This window comes from Aptenodytes patagonicus, chromosome 1 (assembly GCF_965638725.1).
Source record: "Aptenodytes patagonicus chromosome 1, bAptPat1.pri.cur, whole genome shotgun sequence".
NCBI classification, from domain to species: domain Eukaryota; kingdom Metazoa; phylum Chordata; class Aves; order Sphenisciformes; family Spheniscidae; genus Aptenodytes; species Aptenodytes patagonicus.
Genome location: NC_134949.1, coordinates 53,587,594 through 53,605,151, shown reverse-complemented (window position 1 = coordinate 53,605,151; position 17,558 = coordinate 53,587,594). Strand labels below are relative to the sequence as shown.

The following is a 17,558-nucleotide window of genomic DNA, read 5'->3' as shown; positions in this document are numbered from 1 at the left end:
GCACCAGATCCACTACTTTTCCTCCTCTAGCTGACATAGTTGAGCATAGAAAAAGATGGGTTATTTGGTATTGCCAGCCTATAGCCAGAACTCTCCCAAATCTTCTATTTCTTATATAACTATTTTCTTTGGTAAGAGAGAAAAAAGCTTCAAATGCAAAATTAATTTTTTTCTTTCTCTTTTTTTCAGCCAGTTTTTACTCAGTTTACATAAAGTCATGCATATGCATTTACCTCCCCATTGAGGTTTTTTTTTTCCAGAACTTCGATTGCAATGAAAATCTATGAAAACTCTCTCCAACCTTTATCAGGCTTTCAGTCTATTAGCCAAGGTGAAGAGCAAGAATAAGACCAAAAAGCATATGCAGGTGGTTTGTTCCTCACACCCCCTCTCCCAACTTCAGTGGTTCAGTTCTCAGATAAGTCTAGTGATATATCTTCCAGCTGTTTTAAAGCTGCTGTACCATTTTTATTTTACTTAGATGACAGAACCAGACATTGGAATTTTTCACCATAGGTCTCACGCACAGAAGATATATGAAGATTAAAAACAGGTACAAAAGGGGTACAATGAGAAACATACAGTCATGCCTGCCATCCTAATATGTTCCTCTAATCACCATATTTTATTATCTTCAGGGACAGATCTTCAAAGTGCTTTTGTTCCTGCAGGATGTAGAATGTGTATTGGGTTTTGGTTTTTTTTTTTAAAAGACTTTTGAAAGTTGTTCTCTTTTGATAAGTTCTTCGAGCTGTTTAATGTATTAAAATTAGGCTATTTTTAATAGAGTAATTTTTTTGCTATAAATCTAACATATTCCAGATTAAATTGTTTTCTAAAGATTCTGTATACGTATATCTGTACTTACATACAATCTGGTATAAAGGTCTAACCCAGCATTTTTGGAAAAGGCTATATTAACTTCAGGTGGAGAGTGCCAAAGGTGATTTTGTGTGGAACAACCCAAATAAATGCCAGTAAAATCTTTATCTCATAGTGTACCATTATGTATTTTGTTCTGAACTTATTTATAGGAACTATCTCAGATTTTGGCAAAATTTCTGTGTTTTTTAAATTGTGTTGTTTTTCATATGCCTCCAGTCTCCCACATGCAGAATCGTTTTTCCTTCCTTCTTGAGCCCAACTGTTCTGTGAAACTACTGCCTTCTTACTCAGGAGATTGGCTTCCTGTATGTGCTAGCAGGGAAAAAGATGATATTCCTGAGAGTTGTGCAGAACCACAAATCCCGGGGAGGGGGGGCAGCTACACTCCTTTCCTAACCAGAACTTCAGAACCAGAATCTTTCTAATTCATAAGTAAGACTATCTCTTATGCGTTAAGAAGACAGGAACTTTAACAGTGTAAGCTTAAGTGACTGAGATCTAAATCTGTCCTAGTATAAGCAATTTTGATATATTCTTATTGCTTTAATTCCGAGAAGTAAGTTTTCCTTCCAACTAAGTTTTCCTATAGACTTAAGAAACTACAATATCACAAAGCCTCTTACGTTTTTATTACATAATAAAAGCATAATAACCTCAGTAGAGATTGCTGTCCCATGTTTCCTGTTATAAGAACCTGTTCTGTATATGCATATCAAAGTTAAATCTTTGGACTCAAATTCTCTAGGTGTCTACTAGAATAATTTCTTTTTGGTGAATGTTTCAGCTGACGTAGCTCAGCTATTTTTAAGGCTGAAATAATGTGAAAAGACATTCTTGCATTAATATTAATTTTAATTACATTTACCATCTCATCTCTGTAAAGTTAATTGAGGTTAAATTTGGCCCAGCTTATAATAAATGTGTGCATGGCAGCTAAGAGCAGGGAGAGAATTTCTCCTCTTGTCTCTGATCGGCTGCAGAAGGAAGTGAGGTTTTCCTCACTCTCAACGTAGGAGCCTGTGGAAGGAGACTGGAGGAGCGCAAGAAGAGGAATCAGGTGAAAAAAGAATCAGGGACTGGGATTAAGGGGAGAATGGGAGCAGACACCAGGGAGATAGGAATAAGGGGGACTGTTTCTTTCTCTTCACAGGCAAGTCTGCAAAGCAGACAGCAGCTTTCTACTACTATCAGTTTACTTCTTTATGTTAAGCAACAATGGGTGTATACCGAGTATCTAAAGTTTCCTGGTATGCTCTTGTGGAAAGATGAAGAGCTCGTTTAGCTCCATGGCAGGATACGATGAAGTCTGTTTTACAGAAGGGATGAGTGTCTGCTGCTGTTGACACTGATGGTAACACACAGGAAAAGCTCCAAAACCTGAGCACGCTGAAAGACCAGGTTGTTGCCTTCTCAGACAGGGAACAAGAAGGCAACATGAATTCCAGGCTTTCCTGAGTTTTAAATATTTAATTTTGTAACTTTGACATAGTTTAAAAAATATGTAATGCCAACTGCAAAGAAACAAAATATATGAACTAATATATAAGGAAAAAACAATAGTAAAGAATTAATAAAATAATGCTGTCTCTACTATGCAGCTACTTTGTGCAAATAGACAGGATTTTTCCTGTGCCTAAGTGTTAGTTGAATTGGGTTTTAAACATTGCAATATTTGAAGCTGGATGCCAAGGTTACTGACACCAGTAAACAGAATACTGTGATTGTGTGTAAACATCATGCAGTGATGAAAGGTGAAATCTGAAAAACAGTGAAATGAAGTGAAAGCAATAGCTGTAAACAATATAGCTGCATTTATTAAAATGAACAAAAATGTATAGTCTTTGTTTTGGACTGGATCCTCAGTTGGCTCAGTTTGCTTAAATCCATTTATGCTAGCTATTTCCAGCAGCTGGAGAATCCAGCCCAAAATGCAAGGGTTTTTTCCCCAGTTCTTCCTCTAAGTTTACAGCATGTTCTGTTATGCGCCTATTAGCTTTTCATTTTGCTGCTGCTTAAGAGGTCTACTGAGTCAGAAGCAGCAAGCCAAATGGAAAGGTGGAGATGAAGTTTTTCATGGATTTGCTCACATAAAGCCTATTTCATGATGATGTTAAATGAGTACAAATAATAAGGTTATTTTAGGTTATTTATAGGAGAAAGGAAGAAAGGGGAAATTATATTTTGTATGTGTGAACCAGGGAGATGAAGGGGGTATTAACCCCACCTCATCACTAGCACTGTTTGCACAGCCTGTGCTGCATGCACTCTTACACAATGTGGTCTACTTAAACTGGCATGATTGCACAGCTTCTCCCTTTAGAGCAGGTCTCTGCCTGCCCCTGTTCTGAATGCTGCACACAAATTCTTTCAGGATATGATTTGCAGACTTGTAGTCTTAAATCATACGACTTACTGTGAAATATAATTTTAAATGTAATAGCTTTGCAAAGTTTACATGATTGCCTTAAAAAGACCTCCCCTAGATTTTGCAGGATACTCTGCAGAGTAGCACTTGAGAGTCCTCAAGAGTACATCTGTAAACTAATCAGTCCATCTGAAAAGAGTGAAGATTTAGCAGCTGAACAGGGTGAAGTATTGCATATTCCAGTGTACTTTTTGAAAGAAAGCTATGTTGCTGTGGGACAGGAGATTTGATATTCAGAAAGAATTCATATCCATTATTAAGCCCTGATTCAGCAAAGTATTTAAGCATGTTCTTTTATGCGCCTATTAGCTTTTCATTTTGCTGCTGCTTAAGAGCTCTACTGAGTCAGAAGCAGCAAGCCAAATGGAAAGGTGGAGATGAAGTTTTTCATGGATTTGCTCACATAAAGCCTATTTCATGATGATGTTAAATGAGTACAAATAATAAGAATTCTTGCTTCTAGCAAATTAGTGTCATGAGACTCCAACAGGGGTAAGAGTTCAGACAGGTCATCTGGTTTTTTTGCAGGTTTTGTTCACAACTGTAATAGTTAGAAGCTTTTTAAAAATAATTTAAAAAAACAACTGATTTTTTGTCTGATATGAGGTAGTCTAAAACAGCAATAAAAGACTGCCAGCCTACTTTGAACCATCTTTATTTGATCCCTGGCTGCAATTCCCTTTTTGACCTACTGTTGTGCCTCCTGTGACTCCCAATAGTCATTGCCAGCTAATCAAGTACCTTAACCTTCAAATGCTGAACTTACTATCGAAGTGGTGTCAGACTCCTTGAACGTAGGAGTCGTATTATCTTGTTTGTGGAGCTACAGGTCCTCTCCTAGTGGTAGCAACTCCTAAGAATAGAGACTTGAATTGTGGGGTCTTATTTTGTGGACTTTTGTGGACACTTACTTTGTGTATTGTTTGAACAGATGGTCTTTTTCAGCTGTTTGCATGTTCAGAGTTATTTGACCTGCCCGCAAGCAGGGAGATAAAAGCAGTGATGGGTAAAGTTAGGACTGCACTGGTACAGTTAAATTCAGGGGGGTGGGGACTGTATGGGGTTTGTTGATACCACTCCCCCTCTTTTGTGTTTCTTCACCATTTTACTAACAAGGAACTAAATAATTTTATGCTCATCCACTCTGCTCATCTTATTCTGTGCTAAGTCTGGAGGAAAATGAACATCATATATTGCTGGGTGAGGTAGGAGGGGAATGAAAAAATGAAGTTTCTGAACATTTCTCTAATCATGTCCTTGGTTTCAATCAAAGAAAGAAGGGCCACATCTGGTATTTGGCTTGAGTGAGAGCTACAATTTCTCCACTGGCAGTGCTGCCAGCAGTGTAGTAACTGTCCATGAGTTCAAGCGCCTTCCACCATATTTTGTCATCATGAAAATGAATGCAATCATCAGTAATTTATCATTCTTGTCAGATACTATAAGTTAAGCAAAATGTTCTCTTTTAAATGCAACAGAAGGGCTTGTTTCAGGCTATTGAAGGCATCTGCTATTTTTTCATTTTTATTCTACCGGTTTTTTTCCACTTTTAGGGAAGCAATGTAATGGAGGACCAGGATCTCTTGGAAATAGGAATCCTTAACTCTGGACACAGACAGAGAATACTCCAAGCAATCCAGCTTCTCCCAAAGGTATATTTTCTGTTATTATCCAAGCGAGGGAACTAACACCTACAGCTTTCACGTTGTTTAAAACACTTTTTTGAATGGAAATAAACATAACTCTCTATTGGTTTTGTAGATGTGTTTTTTGCTTATGCAAATGTGACATAACGTAATGTCATTTCATTGAACTCACTTTGTATAGATGTAATTGACAAACAAAGCAAAGGAGAGTAAAATCTGTAATTTGAAGTGATGGCTGTTTAGAATTTATTTTAATTATTTTTGGCTTTTCAATCTTTTTATAGACTGTCATTACATTTGTGTAAATAAGGCTGTCAGTGAATCCCAGATGTTTGTCTTTACAGACCAGTTGGCCTGGAAATACTTTGCCCTTTATATAAGTATTCTTAAAAGCCTTGGATGAAACATTGTTTTCCTAATACCTGCCTTTCATGTAAGATGCGGAGACTTCCTGCAGGCTTCATATTTGATTTGCTGCTGTGTACATGAATTTTGCTTCTCAGTTGTGGACAGAATAACTTGCAGTCATTTTTCCAATCATTTTTGGTGCTAGCTGATTTAAACTATAGATTTTAAAATCAATGATAGAAAGATTGTTCTTATATTTTGCGTACCAGAATATATCAGTGGAGGCTTCTACTAGCATTCTAAACAAGAGAGATAGTGGGCCTAGCATGAAAACTTACTATTTGATTTTGGAAAGCTGTATAAGGAGAATGAATGAGGAGAGGTAGACACCAGTAAGGCTCAGAAGGCTGCCACATGTGATGCAGATACTTAGTGCAAGATACTAGGGCAGGAATAAAACCTAGTGTAAAGTGTGTGGAGTATTCTGGGAGCAGCATGTGTCGAATAATTGAGGTAAATAGAGATTAGTCTGCTTGCAGTTTGATAATACTGGAGAATGAGAAGAGTTATTAAAGGACTTTTCAGTCTAGAGCATGAGGCTGACATTGCTGGAAGAGGCTTTTTGATGCATCATGGCTTACTGGATGGATCACATTTAAAACAAGGGTTTCTTTTGCATGGGAAAAATTAGAAGCTGTGAACAATTTCTGTATCTGGATATGTTAGTCAATCCATATATACTACAATATGAGTCTGTGCACTGAAACATCAAAGATTATTAAAGACAATAATATTCCATATACCATATTAGACAAGTGAGATAAATGGTACAAGTAGTAGGGTGTATAAAAGTCGCATTTGATGGATTACAATAGATATTTAAGGTTTAACTATGAATTTATGACTTTTTCAGCAATGCTATCATTCAAACAAAATTTTCTAATCTTAATCCCTGCTCTTAGCTGATGAAGTATTTTTTGTTTTTCATACTTCTTAGAGAAATCAGCTTTCTTGTATTCTTGTTTAAATTTTTCAAAATTAATGAATGGATTGTGAATATATCATAGTTTTATCTGCACTCAGTATCTGGTGTTTATGAAAACATTGTTAATAATATCTGCTTTTGGAGAGTATACTAGTGCTGAGAGCAGATTCTGTCATAAAACTCCAACTGAGGTCTTTTTAAAATGTGCCTAATGTGAGAAAAGAGGACAGAATCAAGATCTAGAGATACTCTTGAAACCAGTTGAGAACAAGATGGTTATGCAGTTACTTGGAAGGATCAACATCTTCTGTACCAAAAATAATTAAGTAACACAGAATGGCTTGAAGCATGGGCTGAATAACGGTGAGGTAGTCTTTAGCAGCTTCCCTGCTGAGCTAGAAAAAACAGTGTAAGATATCTTGCAAGATGCAAGAATGTTACACCAAAACAAAGGCAGTCAAAAGCTGAAGCTGTGCATCACATTTCTTCACTTAAATGACTCAGAAACGCAAGACAGCTTGCATAGTAAAAATACATAATTTCCTGTTCAAAACCAAGTTCTTTTGAAGGCACAGCTGTCAGAATAGTTATGGGGCCCAAAAATTGGGATCATGATAAATTTTATCTAATGTAACCCACCCTTGCTGTATTCACAACAGCTTGCTGAAGATCTAAAAAACTTTCACATCCTGCAAGGAACCACGAACATTTCTGTATATCTATTTGTTTGTTGATAAGTTCAGCTCTGTCATCATGCATTCAAAATAGTGCATACCATCTAAATATTTTAAGATCTCAAACCATAATTGGAGTCTCACTAATTTGAATCTCATTAGATAAAAATTCTTTTAGTTTGTTTGTTTTGAACATGTACCTCTTTTCCGTTCCTCATTTAATTTAAAACATGATGACTCCTTGTGTTTTAGTACTTAATAACATTGCTGATGATGTTATTTTTAGTTTTACTATTAATGTTTCCTGTCTTGTGATACTTTTTAACTCAGATTTTGAGGTGGAAGTTAAGTGCTTTAAAAAACATCTATGGAGCAACACTTCCTTAGAGCCATATACTCAGGTAGTATTGAATAAGCTTAGAGGGTAAAAAGCAAGCAACAAATCTATTGTCAAGGTTTTAAAATACTCTTTTTTTAAAGCTCTTTTTTTTATTCTCATCAATATTCATCTCTGCAGCCTGAAAATGCAACAGGCATTTAGTGGTTGAAAAGAAAGACTGTCTTTTTTTATTCATAATTGCTGGCTTCCTAGAGAGTGATGAATTTCTATATTTCAAACACCAGTAGCCTGTTTAGGAACCACTTTCTAGAGCTTGAAGTAGTTTTCAATGGGAAAAAACCCCACATATCTGTCCAAATATAGATGAATTAATCATTGTAGTTTCTTACACAGTGTTTAACCAGTATAAAAAGGTATGTTTACACAGATTTCTCAAAATATTTTTCCCAGATGATTCTGTATTTGAGGAGAACATTTCATAAGAGGGTAAACTGGTATGTTTGTAAGAGATAGGCAGAGTTGAAATCTTGCCATTAGATTTCTGCTTTTCAAAATACCCTTTATTTTTGTTGGATTAGAGCCAGTAACCCAAATTCTCATCTCACACTAAGGTAGTTTAAGTTGTTCAAGTTTCACATTAATATTAACTAGAGCACTTTATGGCTTATTATTATTAGATAAGGTTAAGACACTGCAGCAGAAATATAATTTGTAAAGTTAATTCTTGAAATGGAAATATTTTATACATGACATCAGTCTTAGAGCAAATTTCATAGCAGAGTTTGATATTGCATTTAAGATTTTTTTGTGTGAAAAGAATGAAATAATAAATGTTTGGAGAAGGATTTTATATGTTTTATTAAAAGGAAGTTCAGACATGTCGAGAGGTAGAGGCAATGTCTGAAAAGATACTGAAGTTGCAAGTACAAGGACTTGAGAAAAAAAATGAATACTGAGAAAAGAATTGTGTGCAGGATATGCTTAATTGACTAAGAAAATAATAGCAGTCATGACGTAACATTTTAGCCACACTTAAGTGACATAGGAAACCTAAGCAACATTGCCAAGTTATTTCGGCATCCAAAACCTATGTGCAAATGACTTCTCAATGGGTTCCTCAAAAGCTAAAATGTTTTTGAAAATAAGAATTATCCTAGCTTATCTGAGAACTTAGATAAGAAAAAGGATTGTTTTTGTGTGGGATGTTCAGTGTATGGCTTCTTCTCCCAGTGCATAATGGGAACACATTCTCTCATTTGACAGATGGAAGAAAGATGTTAGCTGAAAGCAGCTTTCTCCTGGCTTCAGAGCTATTCTTAAAGTATGCAGCTTGTTCCTTCCTGCATGGAAAGGTCTCAGCACAAAGCAAGTTGGGGAATCTTGTAGCAGTGGTGCGCAGGCAGCTAGTCTCTTTCCTGGGTGCTTTGCAGAACCAGACAAGGAGTAGGATATGAGCAGGCTATGAGCACATGCTCTCTGTGAGTAGTGTTATATGAGCAGTAAAGCTGTGCTTCCAAAAAGTGCTGGATCTATTACTTATATATAACACTCTTTTGTGCAAGCACAGTAAGGCTGGAATTTAGGAAAACAGAACTACTGTGCATGTGTACATTAACTATGCTGTGTATGTAACAGAGAAAGACCACGTCATATGTTTGCTATTGCTCTCTTGCTATTGGCTTAGACACCCCCGAGCTTAGCGAGCTGATTTGAATCCTGGTGTTTAATTCTCTCCCATTCAGCACAGCTAATAGGTAGATCATTCCAACTTCCATTCCTAAAGACAGTGTCCAAACTAGGAGATGCTGCAAAGTGGATATCATAACGTTTATGACCTTTTCTGGCTATGACTCCTCAGTTCTGGTCTGCTGGAAATGAAGATGAAAAACAGAATTCAAAGGAAGTGCTTTCTGTCCTGCTGTTTTTCCTTCTTCTAATCCCTCTGGGAATTACTTTCCTGATTTGGAAGGAGGCCACTCACCCGCTCATTGCACTGCTTATAAGACCTTTAACCATAAAGACAGAAAAAAGTGTTAGAATCCAGCATAACACATGAACTTTTCAACTCTGAAACACAAAGGTGTAGTCTACATTATTTAAGTAATGCAGCACAATAGGAATGGATCAGTGAAACAAGGCAGTTAGATACATCCATGCTATAGTTCAGTGTTTACTTCAGACTAGCTTTAGACTGATCCCATCAACCAAATGTCCCCTCCATGCATGTGCTTCAAAACTGTCTGATGAAAGCAGTCTCACAAACGTTTTCCTTCTTAACTGAGCCTATCAGTGAGCCACTCTAGCCATGACATGCTGTCATTTATCTGTATCATGTAGATAACAGTAGCATGTCACTGGTCTTGCCACCGTTGCCCATACAGTAAGTCTTATTTCTCTTCCTGCTTCTTTTATACTTTCTTATTTGTGGTTGACTCCGCAATGCCTACTGCCTGCTCTGAGAATAGTCAGCAGGCAAGGAAATACACTATAAGAGAGGAAGCTCTATTCTCTTTCTATGGCAACTAGACTAGGATGACAACCTGAATGAGCTGACTTAGACTTTCTGCACATCCTTTTGTCTGAGAAAGAAGACACAGATAATTGCTTTCTGGGAGTATTTGCTGGTGTGGCTGTTCTGCCTCAGTATTTCACCCTTCATGAGCTCATGAGCTCCATAAGGGCCACTGATGGGATCCACATTCTCATCTGCAACCTGTCCACAGGCAGCTATAAACCACAAAGACTACCAATTCAGTTGTCCCACACCTTTACTCACTGAGGCATACTTATTAACATATTTTCAGGTCATCAGGAGGACTTCCGATACCCATATGGTCCATAATTCCAGCGCTGGATTCAGAGGGAACACTAGCATCTTCTCTATGGGTAGCAATAGTGTTAGCATCATCTGGATACTGCCTGCCTCATGAGAAATGCTATGCACCCTCTGCATCACGAGGTCATGAGACCATACATATCCAGAAATGGAGTAAGTACCAGTTTAAGTGTAACCCTGTCACATGATGTGTGAAAGGACACTATGGCTTTCGCCATCTGCCTGCAAGATAGGAGGCTGCATGACAAACTGGACACAAACATTTCCAATATTTCTCAAACTATAGGTCTGAGCTGTGTTCTGCACAGCCCCTGCAAGGACACAGTTAAGTCTTTTTAACTTTTTAACAGACTGAAATAGCGAAGACCAGTTTCTTCAACACCCATAAGTATGGCTCTCTGTTCTCTTTAAATCTTCCCAGAGCATCAAGGACATCACTAGTCTTCAGGCTGCTGCACCTTCCCAGATGAAGGGAAGACCAACCAGGAGTGCCTGGAGTAAGACAAAGAAAATGTGATTAACACTGAATGTCTTTTGCAGTGTTACAAATGTAATGGGAAGATTACAAGGAAATGGATTTCTGTCTCCTTGTGTCATTGAATTTCTATCCCCACTCCCACCTCCACACAAAGGGAGTGGAGATGTCTTCGTGGCCTCTGAGGCTTACTTGCTTCACCCATTCACTCCTCAATGGCACTGGGTTGATAGATACATTTATTCTGCCTACTGGTGTGTGGCTGTTAACTTCTGTCTCCAGTGCCATCTGGAAACTATGCAGGCCATTTCGCAATAAAAAAATTCCAGTTGGAGCTGCTAGAAGATGGTTGGTGAGGTGGGAGGAATGAAAGGCTAACAAGGCCTGTGTAAGTGACTGCCATGACTTAGGGAGAGAGGGAGAGTAAGACTTGAAGACAGCTAGAGATTCAGGGCTGACTAGGTCAGAGAGTACTCTTCTATGTTCCCTCTCACCAAGAAACCCTTCATGTCCTCCTCCCCCTCCTCCAGTAAGATAAGAGCTTTCGTCCCATCCCCTCCCACCTTTCATCTATTAAGATAAATGATTCATCTCCCCTGTGCCTATGCCTTTGGTTGAAACGCTCCATTCAGAGAATTACTCTTCCCTTTTAGTCTTATGATGGGCTGTTAGTACATTGTATTCAAAGCATTGTGCCACAGAGAGTCCCCAGCTGTACTTCGGCAGTCTCAGAAACGATCTCTGCCTGCACCGAATGCCGTGGCCAAGTTCTCTGTAGCTGTCTCACATGCAGAGGTTCAAAGGTCTCCAGAGAGGCACCAAGGTGGCCTCCAGAGGTGCCATGAACAGCCCATGGCTCATAATTGCTGCTGCCCAGCCCCAGGGAACACACTTGCCAGGAAGACATCCAGTATTAGACAAAAGCTAAAAATCATAGTGACTAATGACACAGACATTTTCCTGAGGGCTAGCACAGCCCAATGTGGACTAGCAATGACAGAAACTGGTCAGTGTGGCCTAATGAAACAAGCAGGAGCAGCACTTGTAGTTGTGGGAGGAACAGAAGAGGTTTCAGCAGTCACCACAGTCTGTTGCAACTTGAACACCTAGAAAGGGTCTGCAAGAATGAGATACATAAGAGTGCCTATCCATGGAAGCAGAGTTTCTTCCTCAGGATTGGCCCTGCCTCCTTCTTTGCCTGTCTCTGGTTGCTTTTGCAGCTGGCCCACTGGTCACTGCGCAGAAGCATAGTTAGACACCTCTGGACTCCTCACAGCAGTCATGAGGTCAGCAGCCTCCTGATACTGACACCAGGTTATCCTGCTATCAGGAAGATTTCAACTTTCTCACAGCACAGGTTGATGAAGAGCATCGTTTCCTTGGGGCTCTAGTTAGCACCCTGTGGGATCTTCTGTGAAGCTGAGGAGACTGATGGGTTTTCTGACCATCACAAAAAATAGCATTACTAAAAGGTGGATGCTAATAAAATTGTTACAGAAGCAACAAGAAATTCAGCAAACAGTTCTAAGCTAGGCAACAGAAAGCAAGGGAATTAAATCAGAAAAAGCATCAAGGAAATTATATGAGTCATGAAGAGTTAAAGGCAGTTGACAGCAAATACAAAGGTATACCTCCACCATTTGGTCCATGTGTGCATTGAAGGTGGTAAGGTTGTCAACTACTTGATTCAGATCTTTGTGTCCCTATTAGGGGTTGAAATGCATTTGGTGCATGACTGGTGCTGATATTCTGGTTTACTTTCCTCCAAAAAGAAAGCTGGATAGTGTGTACCCAGATTATTCTGCAAAGCAAATGAATGCAAAGTAGATTACTTTTAAATCGTACTGTGGCACCAAACTGTAGTACTGTTGGACCAAAAAGATCACCACTAGTTCAACACCTGAGTGGGATAAAAAACTAACGGTGCAGTTGATAGCATGTTATCTAAAGTAAAACAGGCAAAGCTACTCAGGATCCAGCAAAGGATGAAAGTTTGACTTTGGAGATATCAGTCTGTGCTAATATCCAGTTTTTGAAAGCATGCCTGTAAAGCTCTAACTCTATGCACTGAAGTACCAACAAATCTCCACAGGACTGCTTTTAGAAATCATACTCATAGAAACTCTTGAGATCAAAGGCCATAGCTTCCACTTAGTCCACAAATTCCAGATTTAGGTCTTCTTAAGGTTACAGTATATGCAATTGAAATGTCCTGAACTGTTGCATACATCATCCTCAGTAATACTGAATGAGACCTGTTCTTCCCTTGTCCCAGACATTGTGTCTGATGAAGAACTAGGAGGTCTTTTCAGTCTTCTGGATGTGGATCTCTTTAAATTTTTCCAGAAAAAAAAAATGTGTGTGTGCATCTACTTTCCTTTAAATTCAGAAGATAGATTCCAACTGCAAAAATCATAGAAAGGGTGCCTATTGCAATGCTAGCAATCTTAGGTAGGAAACTCTGAACTCAGTTCATGGTATTCTGGATTTACCATCGAGGCAGGATCCTGAATCAGGCAGCGCTGTGAAGTGAACGTGCCTATACTGTCTTTTTATAGTAAGCTCCACAAGAAGACGGAAGGCTTTTGATTAGCGGAAAGAAAAGTCAAACATTAATAGAACACAAGCTTGAATAGTTAACTTTTTAAATAAAGTGACAAGGTAGACAGAATAGAAAACCAAAAGGTTTATATACAGCTCTTCCTCACCCACTGTGTCTTTGCAGGCAGGTCCCTGTTTTCACTCAGTGGCTTTCTCAACAGCAGCAAATGCAAAGTCTTCTCAGGTCCTTAGTTGGTTGTGCCCATCCCCCCGTGAGAGCTGCCTCTCTGCCCCTGACTGCAGGCTCAATTTCTGCACAGGCGCTGCAGGCACCAGCTCCACGTGGTGCCCCTGTGCCAGCCAGGCCCTGTGATCTTCAGAAGTGTCACTCTCCGGCGCCTTTTCTTTCACTGCTCCAGAGGAGGAATGATCTCCTCTTCCAACAACATGAGTCCAACTGATCATGTTTGTAAAGTACATAATATATAACAGACAACTCACAAAGACAGGAAAAAAAGAACTGGTACCGCCCCCCCCCCCTTACAATCATCCAGAATTACTCAGATTGGTAGTTGATATTTTCATACAAGTTCCCAAAAGTGCTGCTTAAATCTCTCAGGTAGGCCAGCAATTTAAAAGAAAGCATTATGTGCTTGCTAAGAAGATCTTTCTTGCAAACCAACAGAAGCGTAAATTCACTGTAATCATAGTCATCATTTAGAAAGCTGTGAAAGTCATGTCATCTCTTTCTGTCATCCGTCATACAGCGGATAAAAAGCTTGATTTCAATACACACAGTGTTGAGATCCACCAGATAGTGATATTACCTGTGGAGAAAGTAGCATTAGTTCCCCATCTGTCTGAGAAGATCAGAGAAAACTGGTAATAGTCCATGTTACTGAATTCACCTTGATGCTTCTGGTGCATATGTGATTACTTTGAAGCTCCGTTCATGTTTATTTGGCTACCTTTCAGAGATAAAAACTCAAGTACCTTCTATCCTAATGTAAAATACTGTATAGATATAGCAGTGATGCATCGTATTTCTCAACCCATTAGGATGCTGCTTGACATTACTATTTTATTATGAGAAACATCTCTTTCTGGCTTCTGCTTCCTATTCATTTCAAAGGAAGCAATGCAAGTGATAGGTCAATAGGATGTAGGAGAGAAATACCCTATGGTTTGTGTCTTCTTCCATGCTTCGTTTATACCATATTTTCTTAAACATTTCTTTTTCTCTAAATCCTATGGGCTTCATTCCTAGCCTTTTCCATAGACGGCATGCTAAAATAATCTGCAATGAAACAGCTAACATTGATATTGTTCTTTAAAGGTAACAACCAAATGAACTAGTAGCAGTGTCTGCAGAAGAACAATACTGCCCCTATTTATGAGCAGTTAGTATTTGAAAGGCTGTTGTGACTTGAAGCTTAGAGATTTTATACTGCTCTAAGTCAAACAGTATGCACATAGCTGCTTAGATGTTTGACACCACTGGTGCATGTGTTGTAGCTGGTGCAAAATGATTGAAATATTATATATGGAAATACAGTCAGTAGACAGGAGGGGTTTTTTCTTTAAAAAAAAAATCAATCAGCAAATAGCATCAGCAAGGAAGCCTACAAGGTGTAAATGATGTGTGAGAGGAGTCTAAGATCATGGTACAGTATAGAAAAAAAAATACAAAGAGTCCAAAAGCCATGACCTATTAATGAGGACTGGGATAAGATGCAACTAAACTGGAACTCTAATAAAGTAAAGGGGTAGCACTTCCAGACAGATATTTCAAAGTGGGTTTTTTTATTTAAAAACTCCATAACATTTTATATGAAAAGCAGATACTATTAATGATACTGTCACATCTAGATAACCAATCTGTCAATAAATATTTGAAAGGAAAACATTCAATTAGCTATGAATGACAGTTAATAAGCTAGTTGATGTTATTAACAGACAGAACAAAACTATCCATACAAGAGGACGGATACTGAAAGTTTATTAATTTTCATATATTAGACACATTTTAGAAAATCTGTTTTGGATAAGACATTGGTTCTTGGTTCATGACAAAACAAAATACTGCTTTTGTGCTGAAACTGCTGGCAAATATTCTAGTTCTGAGATTAATTTTCTGCGATAGCAGCAGCAGGAGGGGACTGCCCCGCCAGGGCAGGTGGGCTGGGAGCTGAGGGGGGACAGTGGGGCAGGCAGGGAGCACCCACAGAAGGCAAGCAGGGCAGGGATGGTGGCAGTGACCACGGACAGCCACGTCCCAGGGCAGATCCACAGGGATGAGGATGGGACAAGGTCAATTCAGGAGGGCGAGTCGGTGGGTGAGGATCAGCAAGGTGCATGGTTGGGCACAGACATACCTATGGCATAGCTTGGGCCAGTGTCAGGGACATGGACCTGAGCTCACATGCGGCTCCTGCAGAAGGTGGGGTGGCTCCGACTAGGCTTCTCACTGCTCTTTCTCACATGGGTCTGATCCAAGGCTACACAGCTGCACCACCCCTGACATGGCCTTGAACACAGGCAGCTAAATCTCTGGGGCAGAGAGAGCAAAAATGCTTGCAGAGCTTGCTGCTGCCCAACAACAGGCCAGTGTATTTTCGTGTAGGCTATTGAGTGACCCGATGACAATTTTGTCTATTGGCACCAAATCCAAAGAGTGAAATTGTCACATACATTTCAGTTGTTCTCGGTCTTCTGCTTATTGGATTGTTCACCTGCGTTTGCTTGTCTGCAGCCCTTTGCAACACACCATAGTAGAGTGATATCTATTTTAACAACCCTCCTGACGGAGATCTCCAGTGGGAATTAAGAATTCAGAAACATCCCATGCTGTGTTTGCTTTTTATAGAGGCTGATGGTTTACCAGAATTGTGGACCAGACTGCATGAGATTTCTCAATCAGCAGGTCAAAAAAAAATCATGTTAAAATCAGGATTTATTAAACATAAAGACCAAACAGTAATAGACAAAAGAAATAATTTGCATAACATGCCCCATCTGGATATGCTGAAAATTGTTTTGAAGGTGCTTCGCTTTTCTTTGTTAGAGAAAGAAAACAAAAATACCTCATATGTTTCAAAAGTCATGTGTTCCCTGTGGGCCCTGTACATCTTCTTCATGTCTTCTCTGTATTAGATTTTTCTTCTTCAGTTTCTCAGGTCCTTTCTTTTCAAGTGTCAGTTGTTTAAGGATACCTCATTTCAAATCAGTTCTTGAAATAAGCTTCCCAGGAGTCAGAGCTACCAGGGTCCTCAAACATTTTTGCAGTCTGCTGGACAGACTACTGTCAATCTAAGATTTGAAGTAAGTCTGAATGACAATGAAAGAAGAATTTGCCATGCTTTTGACATCTAATTTCATTCTAAATTAGGGTGAAACTAAATTCTAAAATGTCAAGTTCAACAACAAAACTGAACTCTCACTTTCTAATATGACTCCGTTGTTACAGAAGTGACCTGAAAGACTACGATTCCTATTGTTAATTATGTGATTTCTCTTGTCTCTCTTTATGATTTAAGATAATGATTTCACTACATCATTTAAATATTTCCATTAATATTTTATATCCAACATCTGCAGCAAAAGACCAAAGAGTAAACTGTCATATCCACGATGCAGTGTGCCTGCATCACTCCTCTCTGATACTGCAGGAAACCAAGATCAAGATCATGACGTGCTGGCTTTCTGCATTTGAACAGACAGATCAACGAACACTACTGTGGCTTTCAAATGCAGACTTTAATTTTTTTCTCTGCTTTGTATTCAAATTGTATTTCAAATAAACTGTGAGAAATAAATCGGTTCAGGCAAGATATTAAGATCAGAATTCTCTCCTTTTTAAATTACTTTGTCACTCACTTCAAACTTAAGCTCAAAGCATTATGTTTCTGTCACACTTCCCTTGTTTCTCAGAAAGCAGGAACGTACATAAGCAGGCAGAAATGGGAGACTGGCTTTCACCATGTGCAGTGTCACTCTTGCACAGTTGGGAGATCCTATGCAAAACACAAGGTTTCTAAACCTCTAAAGCTTCTTAACAGTTTACCAGTTCAGTGTATTACCAAGTTAGCAATAGTTACACTTCTGCAGAAAGATGATATGCATATAATACTGTTGAAAATTGAGGCTATTGCATATTTTTTTCTACTTCACTCTACTTCTACTTCTGCCACTATTGCAAATAACTTTAAAATTCATAAAAACAGTATGGCTTAACAAGCTGCACAGGTAGAGGCTTTATACATTTTTATCTTTAATGGCTAGCTTGAAAATCTTCACTTGTGTCACTGAGAGGCAATTGTGAAAGAGAAATTGCAGCTCTTTACTTCTTAGTAGCTTAACAAAATTCAGAAAAATAAGATGCCAGTGGTATTTCTTAGTTTGTT

The 17,558-nt window shown here is 38.8% G+C and overlaps 1 protein-coding gene across 8 annotated transcripts in view; it reads left to right on the top strand.

The window, feature by feature from the left end:
• ANKS1B (ankyrin repeat and sterile alpha motif domain containing 1B) overlaps positions 1-17,558 on the top strand; it is a 450,635-nt gene that overhangs the window by 269,634 nt on the left and 163,443 nt on the right. For all 8 annotated transcript variants that reach the window (XM_076335327.1, XM_076335287.1, XM_076335320.1 and 5 more), the window contains one exon: positions 4,864-4,962. In XM_076335327.1, the coding sequence (XP_076191442.1) occupies positions 4,864-4,962 (99 nt within the window). The remainder of the gene's footprint in view (positions 1-4,863; positions 4,963-17,558) is intronic.